The 12,993-nt window shown below is 63.3% G+C and overlaps 1 protein-coding gene across 1 annotated transcript in view; it reads right to left on the bottom strand.

Moving 5' to 3' along the window:
* Positions 1 to 12,993, bottom strand: part of PIEZO1 (piezo-type mechanosensitive ion channel component 1) — a 31,065-nt gene that overhangs the window by 457 nt on the left and 17,615 nt on the right. Inside the window, exons 22-48 of the mRNA XM_006888770.1 lie at positions 12,156 to 12,309; positions 11,826 to 12,069; positions 11,512 to 11,608; positions 10,507 to 10,678; positions 9,942 to 10,031; positions 9,773 to 9,867; positions 9,416 to 9,487; positions 8,875 to 8,975; positions 8,480 to 8,573; positions 8,346 to 8,402; positions 8,087 to 8,259; positions 7,586 to 7,692; positions 7,233 to 7,439; positions 6,215 to 6,473; positions 5,959 to 6,147; positions 5,357 to 5,654; positions 4,777 to 4,885; positions 4,115 to 4,262; positions 3,815 to 4,029; positions 3,573 to 3,731; positions 3,345 to 3,492; positions 1,454 to 1,642; positions 1,173 to 1,265; positions 921 to 1,093; positions 598 to 720; positions 432 to 511; positions 159 to 348 (exon numbers count right to left, since the gene is read on the bottom strand). Coding sequence (XP_006888832.1) covers positions 159 to 348; positions 432 to 511; positions 598 to 720; positions 921 to 1,093; positions 1,173 to 1,265; positions 1,454 to 1,642; positions 3,345 to 3,492; positions 3,573 to 3,731; positions 3,815 to 4,029; positions 4,115 to 4,262; positions 4,777 to 4,885; positions 5,357 to 5,654; positions 5,959 to 6,147; positions 6,215 to 6,473; positions 7,233 to 7,439; positions 7,586 to 7,692; positions 8,087 to 8,259; positions 8,346 to 8,402; positions 8,480 to 8,573; positions 8,875 to 8,975; positions 9,416 to 9,487; positions 9,773 to 9,867; positions 9,942 to 10,031; positions 10,507 to 10,678; positions 11,512 to 11,608; positions 11,826 to 12,069; positions 12,156 to 12,309 — 4,036 coding nt within the window. The remainder of the gene's footprint in view (positions 1 to 158; positions 349 to 431; positions 512 to 597; positions 721 to 920; positions 1,094 to 1,172; positions 1,266 to 1,453; positions 1,643 to 3,344; positions 3,493 to 3,572; positions 3,732 to 3,814; positions 4,030 to 4,114; positions 4,263 to 4,776; positions 4,886 to 5,356; positions 5,655 to 5,958; positions 6,148 to 6,214; positions 6,474 to 7,232; positions 7,440 to 7,585; positions 7,693 to 8,086; positions 8,260 to 8,345; positions 8,403 to 8,479; positions 8,574 to 8,874; positions 8,976 to 9,415; positions 9,488 to 9,772; positions 9,868 to 9,941; positions 10,032 to 10,506; positions 10,679 to 11,511; positions 11,609 to 11,825; positions 12,070 to 12,155; positions 12,310 to 12,993) is intronic.

The raw sequence follows: 12,993 nt of genomic DNA, 5'->3' as shown, positions 1-12,993 counted from the left end.
AGCCCTCTCGCTGGCCCGCCACCCTCCCCTTCCGCCCCAACCGCCCCCTCGCCCATTAGCGACCCTCACCCACACCCCCTGACCACCCTCCTCCCCCAGCCACCCTCACGCCCCCTCACCCGTTAGCCACCCTCTCCCCCACCGCCAGCTCGACTCACCCGTAGCCCGCCAGGAAGCCGAGGCTGGGCGGGCTGACCTTGTCACTGAAGATGACCATGGGCAGCAGGTTACAGTCGGTCCTGCAATCCTCCAGCTCGACCACCCACCACTCAAGGAAGCCGTCGGACCCCGTGCCCACACGCTCCCTGCGCAGCTGGATCCGCACGTCCAGGTAATCGTCCTCCTCGTCTGTGGGCGGTGCGGACACGGTGGTCAGACCTCCCACTGCCCCCGAGGGCCCCGCACCACCTCCCACCAGGACGCACACTCACTGGGCTGCAGCTGCTTCACGGGGTTGGCTTCCGGGCCGTTGGGGGCACGGATGTACTTGGGGAAAAGGTGGGGGATGACCCTGAGAGAGGAAGCACTGCTCGAACCTGCCCCAGCAACCCTTCCCCAGGACACGCCCCCACCCTCCCAGAATGCACCCCTACTCACACAGACTGGTCCAAGGTGCCCTCGAGCAGGCTGGCCAGCTGCCGCCGGGCAGTGCTGTTGGGGGCCAGGTCCAGGGTGTGCTTCTCGTTGGTGTACTCCACCGTCCCACCCTTGGCTAAGTCTCTGTGGGTCGAGGAGTGGGGAACTGCTCAGGCAGGCCCCGGCTTCTGTAGCCCCACCACTCAGGTGGCCCTGTCTTGTCCACAGTCTGTCCTGCCTGCCGACGGGTCCACAGGCAGGCCTCACCCCCTGAAGACAGGTCCTGGCCCACACAGGTCCCACCCCACCCACCGACCAGGACCCACAGGTAGCCCATCCCCCACCTCTGGAAGTTCCAGGTGAGGCGCAGCGTTATATCTGAGGTGCCGTTGTACAGCTCCCGCTTCATCTGGGCCCGGCTGGGCGGGCTGATGCGCCACAGTGCCCCTGAGCTGCCCTCAATCTGCGCAGTGACGATGTCCTCGGGGCTGTACTGGCTGATGAACTGCATGGCCAGCTGGGGGCAGAGACACGCTCAGCACTGGCCCTCACTCCTCACGCCCGCGCCCCCTCCGCAGCCCTGGGCAAGCTCTTACCGGGTGAGGGTCAAACTGCTTGGACAGCTCTTCGTAGGCCTGGGCCGTGAAGGGGACGATGCATGGCTGTTGGGCACTCATGGTGAACAGGGGCTGGGCGGAGAGAGGGCCCGCAAGGTGGCCATAAGCCACGGATCTGCCCACCGATGAGTTTCCCCTCGGCCGCTCCCTCTGCCACGCCCCCGTCAGCCCCCCTTGACCCCACCCCCTGCAGCCCACCCCTCCAGAGAGGCCCACCCCCGCTTCTGACCGCGCCCCCACAGCACTGCCCACCCGCTCACCTCGTAGCCGCCCAGCTTGAGGGTGACCGTGACATCGACGGGCTGGTTGACCACGCCCACCACGGAGCGCACCAGCGACATGAAGAGCAGCGGGAACCAGATGATGGCGATGAGGAAGACGATGATGAGGCCGCCCATGCCGTACTTGACGATCTTCTTCTTCTTTTGTCCTTTGGGCTGTGGGTACTTCTGCAGAGACCAGAACACAGAGATGCGTCAGCGGCTGGCCACTCTGCTGGGCCCCTCCTGGAGTCACAGCAGGACCCACACCCTAGGGCACCTCTGACTCCCTCCCGCTCACAGCGGTCCCCAACATCAACCTCAGCTGACATCAGCATTCAGTGAAATTACTGCTCACAACGGCATGGTCCTCAGGCGAGGACAGATGTACAGACCAGCAGGGAGGCCTGAGTCCAGAAAGAAACCTTCACATGTATCTCTGGTTATTTGACAAACGTGGAACGTCCATCCAAGGAGGCCAGGAATGGTCAGTGGTGACCCACAGGTGGGACCCGGATAAGCAGAAGCAACAGGCAAAAGATGAAGCTGGCCCGCCTCGCTCAAGTTCAGGCCCAACCCATGATGCACCAAGTGACTAACCCATGCAGCTCTCAGGAGGTGCTGAGGCCAGCGACGGTGGGCTGGGCAAGGGCTCTTGAGTTACAGCATGGAAAATGCATGCCAACGAGCTACAGTAGACATCACAAGTCTATGAGGACCCGTCAGGTGAACTTTAGTCCACGGGACGGGAGAGCAGTTCTGCAAGCCATAGACTGGATGAGGTTCTAGGATACCGAATATATAAAGAATCTGAATAACCTTCTAAAGAAAAAAAAAGACAGCCCATCTGAAAAATAAGCAAAGAACCTGAGCTTGCAGTTCTCCTGGGAGGACATGCAAATAGCCAACAAGCACGTTCAAGATCCTTAGTCACCAAAGGTGCAAATCAGAACCACGCGATCCCTCGTCACACCCACCAGCGTGTGTCAAAGGATGTGTGCTGGTGATGAGACGGGGAGTGGGACCCTTCCTGCGGGGAAGCAAACCATGGTGCGGCTGCCGTGGAAATGGTCTGGCAGCCCCTCCAAACGTTAGGCACTAACAGGATCCCGGGCACACAGCAACGCTCAGGACGCAGTGGGGCTGCCTCGCACGGCTTCCACGGCGAGCCCGGGCGCCTTTACAGAAGCAGGTCCCTCAGCTTTGTCCTGTGGAGCAGCTGGGGCTCGAACCCCAACCTCCTGGTTAGGAGGTGAGCACTTAACCACTGTGTCACCAGGGCTCCCATGACCCAGGAGTCCTCCTGGTGCTCAGTGACAAGGAAACTTGCGCACCAGTGCTCACCACCGTGTTCTGAGGCAGCAGAAATGATCCCGCTGGGCGGGCACTGAAGAGCAGACAGTGCCGGGCATGGTCTGTCCACACGGAGAAAGGGATGGACACTGTGCCCGCGCCACAGCGCAGCGGGGCCTCTGACAGCCCACCTGCCACGTGGCGCTGTTCACACATGTGCTCAGGACAATGAATCCATAAAGATGAGAGGCGCCTCAGGTTAGGGGTAGAGCGGGGACCCTGAGAGCCGAAGGGCAGGGGTTGTTTTGGGGTGAAAGCATTCTAAATCAGATGTGGGAAAAGTGCCCACCACAGGCCACACAGAGCTGTGCATGGAGGGTGGGGTGTGAGTCACATCTCAATAAAGCTCTTAGAAGCACAAGCTCGACCTCATTCTCGTGTCCCCTGCTGCCTCCTAACCCCTTCCTCCTGTCACCATGACCCGGAACCCAGTCCCCGGGAGCCCCTTGGGGAGCCCCCTCAGGCCTGCTGTGGTTTCCAAGCTCTGACAGGGCAGACTCCACACCAGCCCCGCGGTGGTCTGTATAGGGCACCCTACCTTCTCCGTCTCCCGGCTGCACTTGATGATGAAGATGTTGGCATAGATGTCCTCCACACACATCCAGTTGGACAGGGACAGTGTGGTGTCTGTCCACACCCAGTCCATGACCGCCCGCAGCTCCACCAGGAACGGCACCAGGCGGAACCTGCTCGAGGACAGACACCCTTGTAGGTGGTCCGGGGAGGGGTGCCCGAGAGCAGCCCCGGCCCGCAGGCCCACACTCACCCCTGGAAGAGGAAGAGGTTGAGGTGGTTGTACTTCTTGGTGAGGAAGTTGCCCAGGATGCGGGTAGGGTAGCCGCAGCGGATCTGGTAGGCGGACAGCCCGAAGTAGATGCACTTGACGAAGTACCACAGCTGGGCCACTGCGTTCTGGCTGAACATCCTGCAGGGGCCGCCGCTCGGTCAGGCCGCTGTGGCCCTCGCCGGCCGCACCCACCGCTCCTGCCCGGGGGCCGCCCGCCCCACCTCTCGGTTACGGCCGGCAGAATGAAGAACATCCACAGGTGGATGGCCAGCACCAGCACCACCTGGAAGGCCAGCTTGCCCAGCACGGTCTTGCGCAGGTAGAGGGCGCGGTCCACCACCATGGTGCTGAACTGGATCAGCAGCATGACCAGGAAGGCCTCGGGCACCTGGTCGTCGGACAGCGAGGACGTGATGTCGGTGGCCGCCGAGTGCTTCTGTGAGCGAGGACACACGGGTCAGCCCGAGGGCCAGCTGGACCTCTCCGCTGCCCTGAGGGACGAGGGGGGCACTCCGGCTCACCCCAAAGGCCCAGAAGCCGAAGACGATGATGATGAAGTCGACCACGTCGGCCAGGAACATGAGTGCATAGACGTCGGTGGCTGCGCGGTACTTGGTGTGCAGAATGTCGTAGAAGAAGTGACACAGGGGCTGGTACATGCTCCGGGCCCTGGAGGTGGGGGAGGCGTGGGCGTGGGCTCCACCATGGCCAGGAACCTCCAAGCTCTTACGCACGCACACAACCTCCAAGCTCTTACACACGCATGTGCGCTCTCTCTCACACACACACACACACACGGTGGGGGGAGGCAGTGGGCGTGGGCTCCACCATGGCCAGGAACCTCCAAGCTCACACCCACCCACCCACACCCACACCCCCAGCGTGGGCTCCACCATGGCCAGGAACCTCCAAGCTCTCTCTTTTTAACACACACCCCATCCCCCCAAGGGCCTTGGGCAGCAAGGGGCCAGTGGGAATGGGTAGGCAGCCAGTGTGGGTGGGCTCTGACTCCGAGCTGCCCAGAGCTCTCCTCCACGAGGCTAGAACACACTCTAGACCCAGGTGTGGGTGGACAGCGGGTATGGGTGGGCTGGCCAGGGTCTACCTGGGGCCCCACCTGCTGGGGGCCCGGCCCAGCTCCCACCCACGGCCAGCCCTGGCCTGCCCGGGGCCCAGCACTCACACTGACACACAGGCGCTCTGGAGCCACAGCCCGGCTGCCTTCACCCTCTCCCGGGAGTGGCTCGGCTTCTTGGCTGTCCCAGCGGCCAAGGCTGCCTCCTCCTCCTCCTCTTCCCCATCCCCACGTCCAGCTCCTACAGGAAGAGGCTGCTGCTGACAGAGCACAGGTCTGCACTGGACTCACTCCCCTGACCCCCGAGGCAAGCCTGGGGGCTGGCACGCACCATTGACACAAGGCTGAGTACAGGTGTGATGCAAGGCCCTCCCCACAGGCTGCAGGCCTCATACCCTGCACTGTAGAGGTCCCGGGACAGGGTGCACCCACAGAACCCAAGAGGACTACACCCCACATCCAGGGCAGCTCTGGGTCCTGGCCCAACCCTGTGCTGGGCAGTCTCTGCTGTGACCCGGGTTACGCTTGCCTCGTCTACCTCCCCAGAGATGAGGGCAGAGGGTCACAGTGAGGCTGTGCACCCTGAGTTCCTGTGGATTGGGGTCACTGTAGCATCACCTGTGGGCAGGTGTGTTAAGCTGAGCCCCCGAGTAGCCGTGGGTCGGGGTGACTGTGGCACCTGAGTAGCCGTGGGTCGGGGTGACCGTGGCTTCTGTCTCAGGGCTCTTCCTTTTCCTCCTGAAACGCAGGCTGATGTGCTTCGAGCGGACGGACTTGGCCTCCACGCTGGGCTCTGGGACCTTGTCCTCCGGCCTTGTCCTAGCTTTAACCTGGCCATCATCCTCGAGTGGCGTCCCGGCCTCCACTACCTCCATCTGGGGCCCCAGCAGGGCTGTTGGTTCCTCCCCAGCCTCCTTCTCCTTCCCACCACCTCGGGTGGGCTCCTTGGGGGGCCGGTCATCATCGTGGTCCCAGAGGCCATAGCACTGTGGAGGGTTCGGGGCAAGGATCTGTGAGGGGGAGGCCGTGACGCTCCCAGGCCAATGGGGACCCTCAACCACCAGGCCAGAGCAGTCACCACCACCCACCGCTCATGTGGGCCTGGGCCCCAGGGAGGTGCTGGAGCCAATGCTAGCTCTACCCTGTACAAGCCGGCCTCGCTGGCTGTCCCCCCAGGGGCATCTACCAGCATCCAGTCCCCTCTACCTTCCCCATGACAGCTCCCCTGCCACCCCCACGGCTGGCCCCTCACGCCCACCCCACCTCTCCCCTCCCCTCCCGCACACCCACCAGCAGCTGGGAGCGGTGGAAGAAGAGGACCATGAGCTGCACCAGGTCGTACTTGAGGTAGCCGTCGGTCTTCTCGAGCCCCAGGATGCGGGGCGGGAAGTAGGGCTTGTTCTCACGCCGCCGGAGCACGGCGTAGCTGTTCCAGGGGAAGAAGCCAAACTGGAAGAGGTACTTGGTGACCACGGTGACCTACGGAGAGGGGTGCTCAGCACGGGCCCCTGCAACCATCCCACCCGCCCTGTCCAGCGGCAGCCACCTCTGTGAAGACGATGGCCGTCATCCAGAAGCGCTTGCTGGGCCGTGGGATGGACAGCATGGCCCACAGGAAGACCAGCACGGGCAGCACCAGGGACACGGCCGAGGCGGTGACCATGTGGTTGAGGATGATGACGAAGTAGCAGAGCAGCTCCGAGTGGGCAGCCACGCACTGGTACCCGGCCTGCAGCAGCCGCAGCACTCGGCCCTGCCCGGCCGCAAACCGCTCGGCCTCCTCCAGCTCCAGGATGCGCAGGCGCCTGGGGCACGGGGGCGGGGCAGGAAAGGGTGATGCTGGGGGGGACGGACGAGGGGGCGGGGCAGGAGAAGGGTGATGCTGGGGGGACGGTGAGGGGGCGGGGCAGGAGAAGGGTGATGCTGGGGGGACGGGCGAGGGGGCGGGGCAGGAGAAGGGTGATGCTGGGGGGACAGGCGAGGGGGAGGGGTGGGTAGAAGGGTGATGCTGGGGGGACGGGCGAGGGGGCGGGGCAGGAGAAGGGTGATGCTGGGGGGACAGGCGAGGGGGAGGGGTGGGTAGAAGGGTGATGCTGGGGGGACGGGCGAGGGGGCGGGGCAGGAGAAGGGTGATGCTGGGGGATGGGTGAGGGGGCGGGGCAGGAGAAGGGTGATGCTGGGGGGACGGGCGAGGGGGCGGGGCAGGAGAAGGGTGATGTTGGGGGGACAGGCGAGGGGGAGGGGTGGGTAGAAGGGTGATGCTGGGGGGGACGGGCGAGGGGGCGGGGCAGGAGAAGGGTGATGGGGGGGGAGGGACAGGCGAGGGGGGGCAGGAGAAGGGTGATGCTGCGGGCGAGGGGGATGTGGGGGGACGGGGTGGGGTGGAAGAAGGGTGATGCGGCATGAGGGGCCACGGGAGAGAGAGGGGGGATGGGGAGGAGGATACCCAGCGAGCCCTGGTCAGATGACCCTGGGTGCGGAGAGCAGCCCCACACCGTGAGCCTCAGGGGCAGCTCCCCTGGCCCAGATGGGCCCTGTGGGCAGGACTGTGGGTGCCCCCACACCTGTTGAGTAGCAGCTCGCTGGCCGTGCGCATGCGTGTGCGCTCACTGGCTAGTAGCTCCCGTGAGCCTCGGCGGGAGGGGTCAGTGTCTGGACTTGGGGGGTCAGCCACGAGCTCCTGGCTATTGCTGCGGGTGTTGTAGCCGGTGGTCTGCGGGCTGCTGGTGTCCTCCGTCGTGCTGCTCAGTGGCTCCTCAGCCCCCAGCCCGCTGTGGGTGGGGAAAGTCCTGGTCACTCAGGATGGTGGGAGGGCCTGGGCAGTGGGTGGTGGACCCCAGGAGTTGCCAGCCAGGCTGAGCACAGGTTCTGGGGTCCGGGTCAGCCGGGTGCCCTGCTCCAGCCCCTATGCACCTGCCTTGACGCTGTGCTGGGCGCCTCGGGGCGGTAGGCCAGGTCAGAGGGCTCGTTCTCGTCCTCGCTGGAATACAGCTGGTCCAGGACCCCTCGGTGCACCTGTCTGCCCTGCAGGCATGAGAAGGTCACGGACGGTCATGCACAGTTCACTGGGTCACACGATGGTCACGGGCAAGTCACAAGATTACAGCACAGTCACAGGAGTCAAGTGCAGGTCATGAGGCAACAAGAGGTCGCAGGCAGGTCACCAGGTCAGGATGGTCATGGAGGTCATGGGTGGGTTACTAGAGGGTTACACGTCGTCACCAGGTCAAGGGATAGTCATGGGGGTCAGGGGCACCTGTGAGAGGATCATGGGCAGGTCACCACGTCAGGGGTTAACCACAGTGGTCATGAGTAGGTCCCCAGGTCAGAGGACAGTCATAGCGGTCATGGGCAGGTTACGGGGGCCCAGGAGCGTCACGGGGACAGCTGGGCCAGGTTGGGTGGGCGGGCAGCTGACCTGCAGCAGCGCCTGTGTGAGGAGGTAGCGCTCGGCCCGCAGCACGTCGCTCATGTTACGGTGATGCCGTGTGAAGGCCTGTAGCCAGCGGGTCAGGCCGTCCACCATGGCCTGGCCCAGCACCCACAGGAACTGCGCTGTGCTCACTGCCCTCTGCATCACGTGGCTGCGGCCTGGGGGTACGGGTCAGTGCATGGGCAGCTGCAGGCAAGTCCCTCCCTCCCTGCCCGCCCTGAGTCCAGCCAAGGGGCTCTCGCACCTGCCACCTCATCCTCCAGTCCCTCTGCTGGTTCCAGCTCTTCACTGGGGCCACCTCCTGGACACAAGGCATGGTCAGGGTCTGCTGCCATGGGCAGTACCCCCAGGGCCCTGGGCTGGTACACGCTGACTCACCCTCGAGGGCCTGTCCAGCCTGCATCTGTGCCTGCTCCTGCCGCCGCCGCCTCAGGACCGTCTGGGCATTGGTCACCCACGCCTGGTACGCCATCTGAGGGCAGGGCTGTGGTCAGGACTATGGCAGGAGTAGACCTCAGCTGCCCCTAGACAGCTGACCTCTGCATCCACTCAGCACCGGGCCCTGTGCCCACTGCTAGGAATAGTAGGGAAGAGAGACCACCTTGTGGGGCGAGTAGGGAGAGGGCTAGGTGCCCAGCAGGGGATTGTGACATTGAGTGTCTCGGGTGCCTGCAAACCTGTGCCAGGAGCCAGGGCTGCCATGCAGAGCGGGCAAGGAAGGGGTTCCCCCGGGGAGGTGAGAGCTGGACAGAGGCCTGCAGGCAACGCCTCACCTGGAAGGCGCTCGGTGCCGATGGCCGGGTGTCCTCTGGCTGGGTCTCCTCCTCCTCCTCACTGTCCGACTCGAACAGGTAGTAGTCGCCTGAGTGGATCACTGTGGGCACCGGGCAGGGTGAGGCTGTGCTGGGCCAGCTCCCCTCCATGGACCCCATACCACAGGCTCACTGGTGCTGTGGGCCAGTGCCTCTCCCCAGAGGCCAGCAAAGCCTTGGGCCCCACACTGGAGACACTTTTCTCAGGGGCCGCCACAGCTATAGGACATTGGTGGACAAGAGACTGGACAAAGTGGACCATGCCGAGAAAGTGGGGGCAGGGAGGGCTTGCTATGGACAGAGACAAACTGTGGCTGTGAGAGAGCGACCAGAGGAATCCAGGACAGAGACAGGCAGCCAGGAGCCCAGGCCAGTCACCATGGCGTGAGCAGGCGCTAGCACAGACGTGATTGTGGGCGAGGGACAGAGCAGACAGGGCTAGGCGGCCACGCTGAGGCTGGAGGAGCAGGGCTGGGGCTAGTCAGGCAGGCCAGGGGCGTACCTGTTGCGTGGTCCAGCCAGGGCCGCCACCATTGTCTCCGTGGTGGAGAGGCGTCCCCTGGACGGCCGGGCCCTGCGGATGGGGCAGAACAGGCAGGCATGAGCGGGCAGTGAGCAGAGTGACGGACGTGGACAGACACAGCACCATGTAACAGATGCACGGTGATGCTGGCCAAGATGGGAGGCGTGGACAGAGCACCCGTGTACCGGGTGACAGGACGGTGACAGCGCTCAGTCACAGTAGATGAGCTGGACGTGGGACACCGCGGCACAGACATGGGGTTCTTGTGATGGGTGCTGGGGGCCAGGACATTGACCTGGTGCTCCGCGCAGGCCAGGTCAGCCTGCGGGCGCTCACCTGGCTCCTGGCTCGGGCGTTCGGGGTCCTCAGGGAAGTCCTGGCCTGCCCGGCCCTGCCGGTGCTTCTCCTGCTTGGCACGGATGCGCTCCATCCTGGGGGTGGGAGGTCGCCCAGTGACCGCCAGCTCGCCTGCGGCACCCCCACCAGAGGTCCACGGGGAACTCACTGTCTCTTCAGCTGCGCTAGGGACTTCTCCTCAGCTTTGCGGTGAGCTTCGATGCTCTTCAGACTGGCGGCATGGTACAGGGCGAAGCCTCTGCAGGATGGGGTGACAGAGAGATCAGCCCGCGGTGCCACCCTGCCCTGCCTGAACTCCTAACCTCACCTCTCAGGGCTCCCGTAGCCCCCCACTTTGGGGTCACTTGGCTTCCTCTCCTGAGTGTTCCTGGAGTCTGGGATGCCTGCCTTCCCCCAGCCATGCTTGGAGTGGCCACCCCTTTGCTGTGCCGTGCACTCAACTGCCTGTCCTGCCCAGTCTCTGGGAGAAAACATGCCACTATAGTGCCCCTGGCCATGTCAGGGTGTGGGGACACTAGGTGAAGAGCTGGGCAGAGGTCTCCAGCCCAGCTGAGGGGCACTAGGGCCAGTGAGGAGACCCTACAAATGGCCTCGCTCCTTGGGACACTGAGATAGGCACCAGATGAAGAAGGTCTCAGCGGCCCCCCAGTGTAGCTTTTAGGGGGCGGTCGCTAGCATTAGCTGGTCAGGGAGGAGGTTCCGGTGGGGCACACCTGGAGGCCTGCAGGGCGGTGGCCTGGAGGTCAGCGGCCACATGCCGGAAGTAGTCACTGAGGAAGATACGGCGCTGCAGCATCAGGAAGAAAAAGCAGACGCTGTCCCAGATGATGCCAGCCTCCTCCACGGGCAGTGCGCAGTCCTGGTCCTTGGTGGCCATTGCCTTGGCTGTGGCATAAGCAACAAGTCAGGGACTGGCTGTGAGTGTGTGTGCTGTGCATGTGCCATGGTTACAGCGTGTGTGCTGGGTGCGTCGTGTGTGCACGTGTGCACACACGGTGAGCCGTGTGCACGCACGTGAGCCGTGTGCACGCACGTGTGCCGTGTGCATGCATGGTGAGCCGTGTGCACGCACATGAGCTGTGTGCATGCACATGAGCCGTGTGTACACACGTGTGTCGTGTGCACGCATGGTGAGCCGTGTGCACGCACGTGAGCCGTGTGCACGCACGTGAGCCGTGTGCATGCATGGTGAGCCGTGTGCATGCACGGTGTGGGTATACTACACATGCACTGTGTGTGCCACGTGTAGTAAATGTGAGCCGTGCATGTGCCGTGGCTGTGCCACATGTGCAGTGTGTGCTACGTGTCCCATGGACACTGCTGTGTGTGACGAGCATGTCATGTGCACCGTGTGCTGTGCTCATCCTGTCGTGTGAATTCTGTGTACATGCTAAGCGTACTGTGTTCTGTGTACATGCAGCATGTATACTGTGGAATGCACTGTGTGCTGCCGTCTGTGCTGTTCCTGCGTAAGTGTAGTCAGTGTTGTGTGTATACACTGTGCAACATACATGTACCATGTGTGTACCCGTATGGCGTGCTGCACCTGTGTGCTGTGCTGTGATCAGTTATGTGCACGGTGTAAGCCATGTGCTGTGTGCACTGTGTGCTGTGTGACACACTGTGTGCTGTGAGTGTAGGTCTGATGTGCACATGCCTCATCTCCCGAGCCCCATCTGTGTCCCGCTGGCCCATCTCCACCTGCCCACTGCACTCACGGTCGTAATAGCCCTTCACGGTGCACACGAGACTGAAGAGCTGGATGACCCAGCAGAAGCTGCTCTGCATTTGCTCCACAAAGACACAGGACAGGAGCTGGGGGGCAGGATGGGGACAGGAGATGGAGGGCAGACTGGGGTTGGCCTGGGTCCCTGGGGGGTGGACAGAGCTAGGGGACAAGATGAGGGGATCAGGGCTGGGCTCCTGAGGTGGGCAGACAGGCGCTGGAGAGCAGGGCCGGGTTGGCCTGGGTCCCCGGGGGGTGGACGGGAGCTGGAGGGCAGGCAGGGCAGGGCGCCAGGCGTCCACTCACAGAGAGCATGTTCTTGGAGATGATGACGGTGACGTTGTAGAGGATGAGGCAGTCCCACAGCACGAGGCGGGCACGTGTGTCCTTCTGCAGCAGCGCGGTGCCAAAGAGCAGCAGGTAGAAGCAGGCCAGCAGGTAGCCCAGGCCGAAGATGCTGATGCGTGTGGCCCCCGTGACAAACACCACCACCAGCACCAGCCAGAAGAGGTGGCGGAAGACGGCCACCTTCACCATGTCCAGGTAGGACCTGTGTGTGGGGACAGGCGTGATTGAGGGGCCCACTCCGATGCCTTGCTCCCCTCCACACTCCCCTCCACTCCCGGGCCCCCCAACCTGCAGTGAATAAAGTTGGGTACAGGGTTGGGCTCTCCCTGCAGTGGCTCGACGTGGTCTGTGTTGGCACCGGCCATGTTCTGCCACTCCTGGGTGTTCTCAGCCCCAAACACCTGCCACTGCTGGGAGGCACAGAGCAGCAGGAGGAAGTCATCTGTAGGGACACAGAGCATGGTGCTGAAGGCCACCGCCTGGCATGCTCAAGGCTTCAGACTGGGGGGACACGGGGTACAGTCCAGGCAGCTACTGCCTGGCATGCCTGGGGCCACCAGACCAGGAGGGACCAGCAAGGAGACACAAGACACTGTCCCTAGAGTCCACTGTGTGGGGCCCCAGACCTGGGAGGGGACACAGGGCACCATGCTAGAAGCCCAATGTGTGGCATTCCCAGGCTCCCAGGCCAGGATAGAGCTGTGTCACTGCACGTGTGCAGGGCACAGCTAGAGGCCGGGGTTTCTGAACAGGGCACACCTGTCTCTACATGGGGTGTGTGGGAACGAGGATGCCATCTGTGAACATGCCTGTGTGCAAGGGGACCTGTGTCCACGTGTGTGTTCCCTGCTGCCTGTGTGTATGTGTGTGCACATCTGTGTACATGTTTCTAGACCCATGTGTTAGCACCCGTGTCAAAACCTGTGCATGAGCTATATCCTCACCCGTGTGCATGCACAATTGCATGTGTGTGCATGTCTGTCTGGGTATGTCTGCGTGTGCATGTCTGTGTGTGTGTGTGCATGTCTCCCTGTGTGCGTGCATGTCTCCCTGTGTGTGTGCATGTCTGTCTGGGTTTGTCTGCGTGTGCATGTCTGTGTGTGCGTGCATGTCTCCCTGTGTGTGT

Source organism: Elephantulus edwardii, unplaced genomic scaffold (genome assembly GCF_000299155.1).
Source record: "Elephantulus edwardii isolate Elephantulus edwardi_28Jun2011 unplaced genomic scaffold, EleEdw1.0 scaffold00072, whole genome shotgun sequence".
In the NCBI taxonomy this organism is placed as follows: Eukaryota; Metazoa; Chordata; class Mammalia; order Macroscelidea; family Macroscelididae; genus Elephantulus; species Elephantulus edwardii.
Note: the sequence above shows the minus strand (reverse complement) of the source record. Positions and strands in the feature narration are given on the sequence as shown.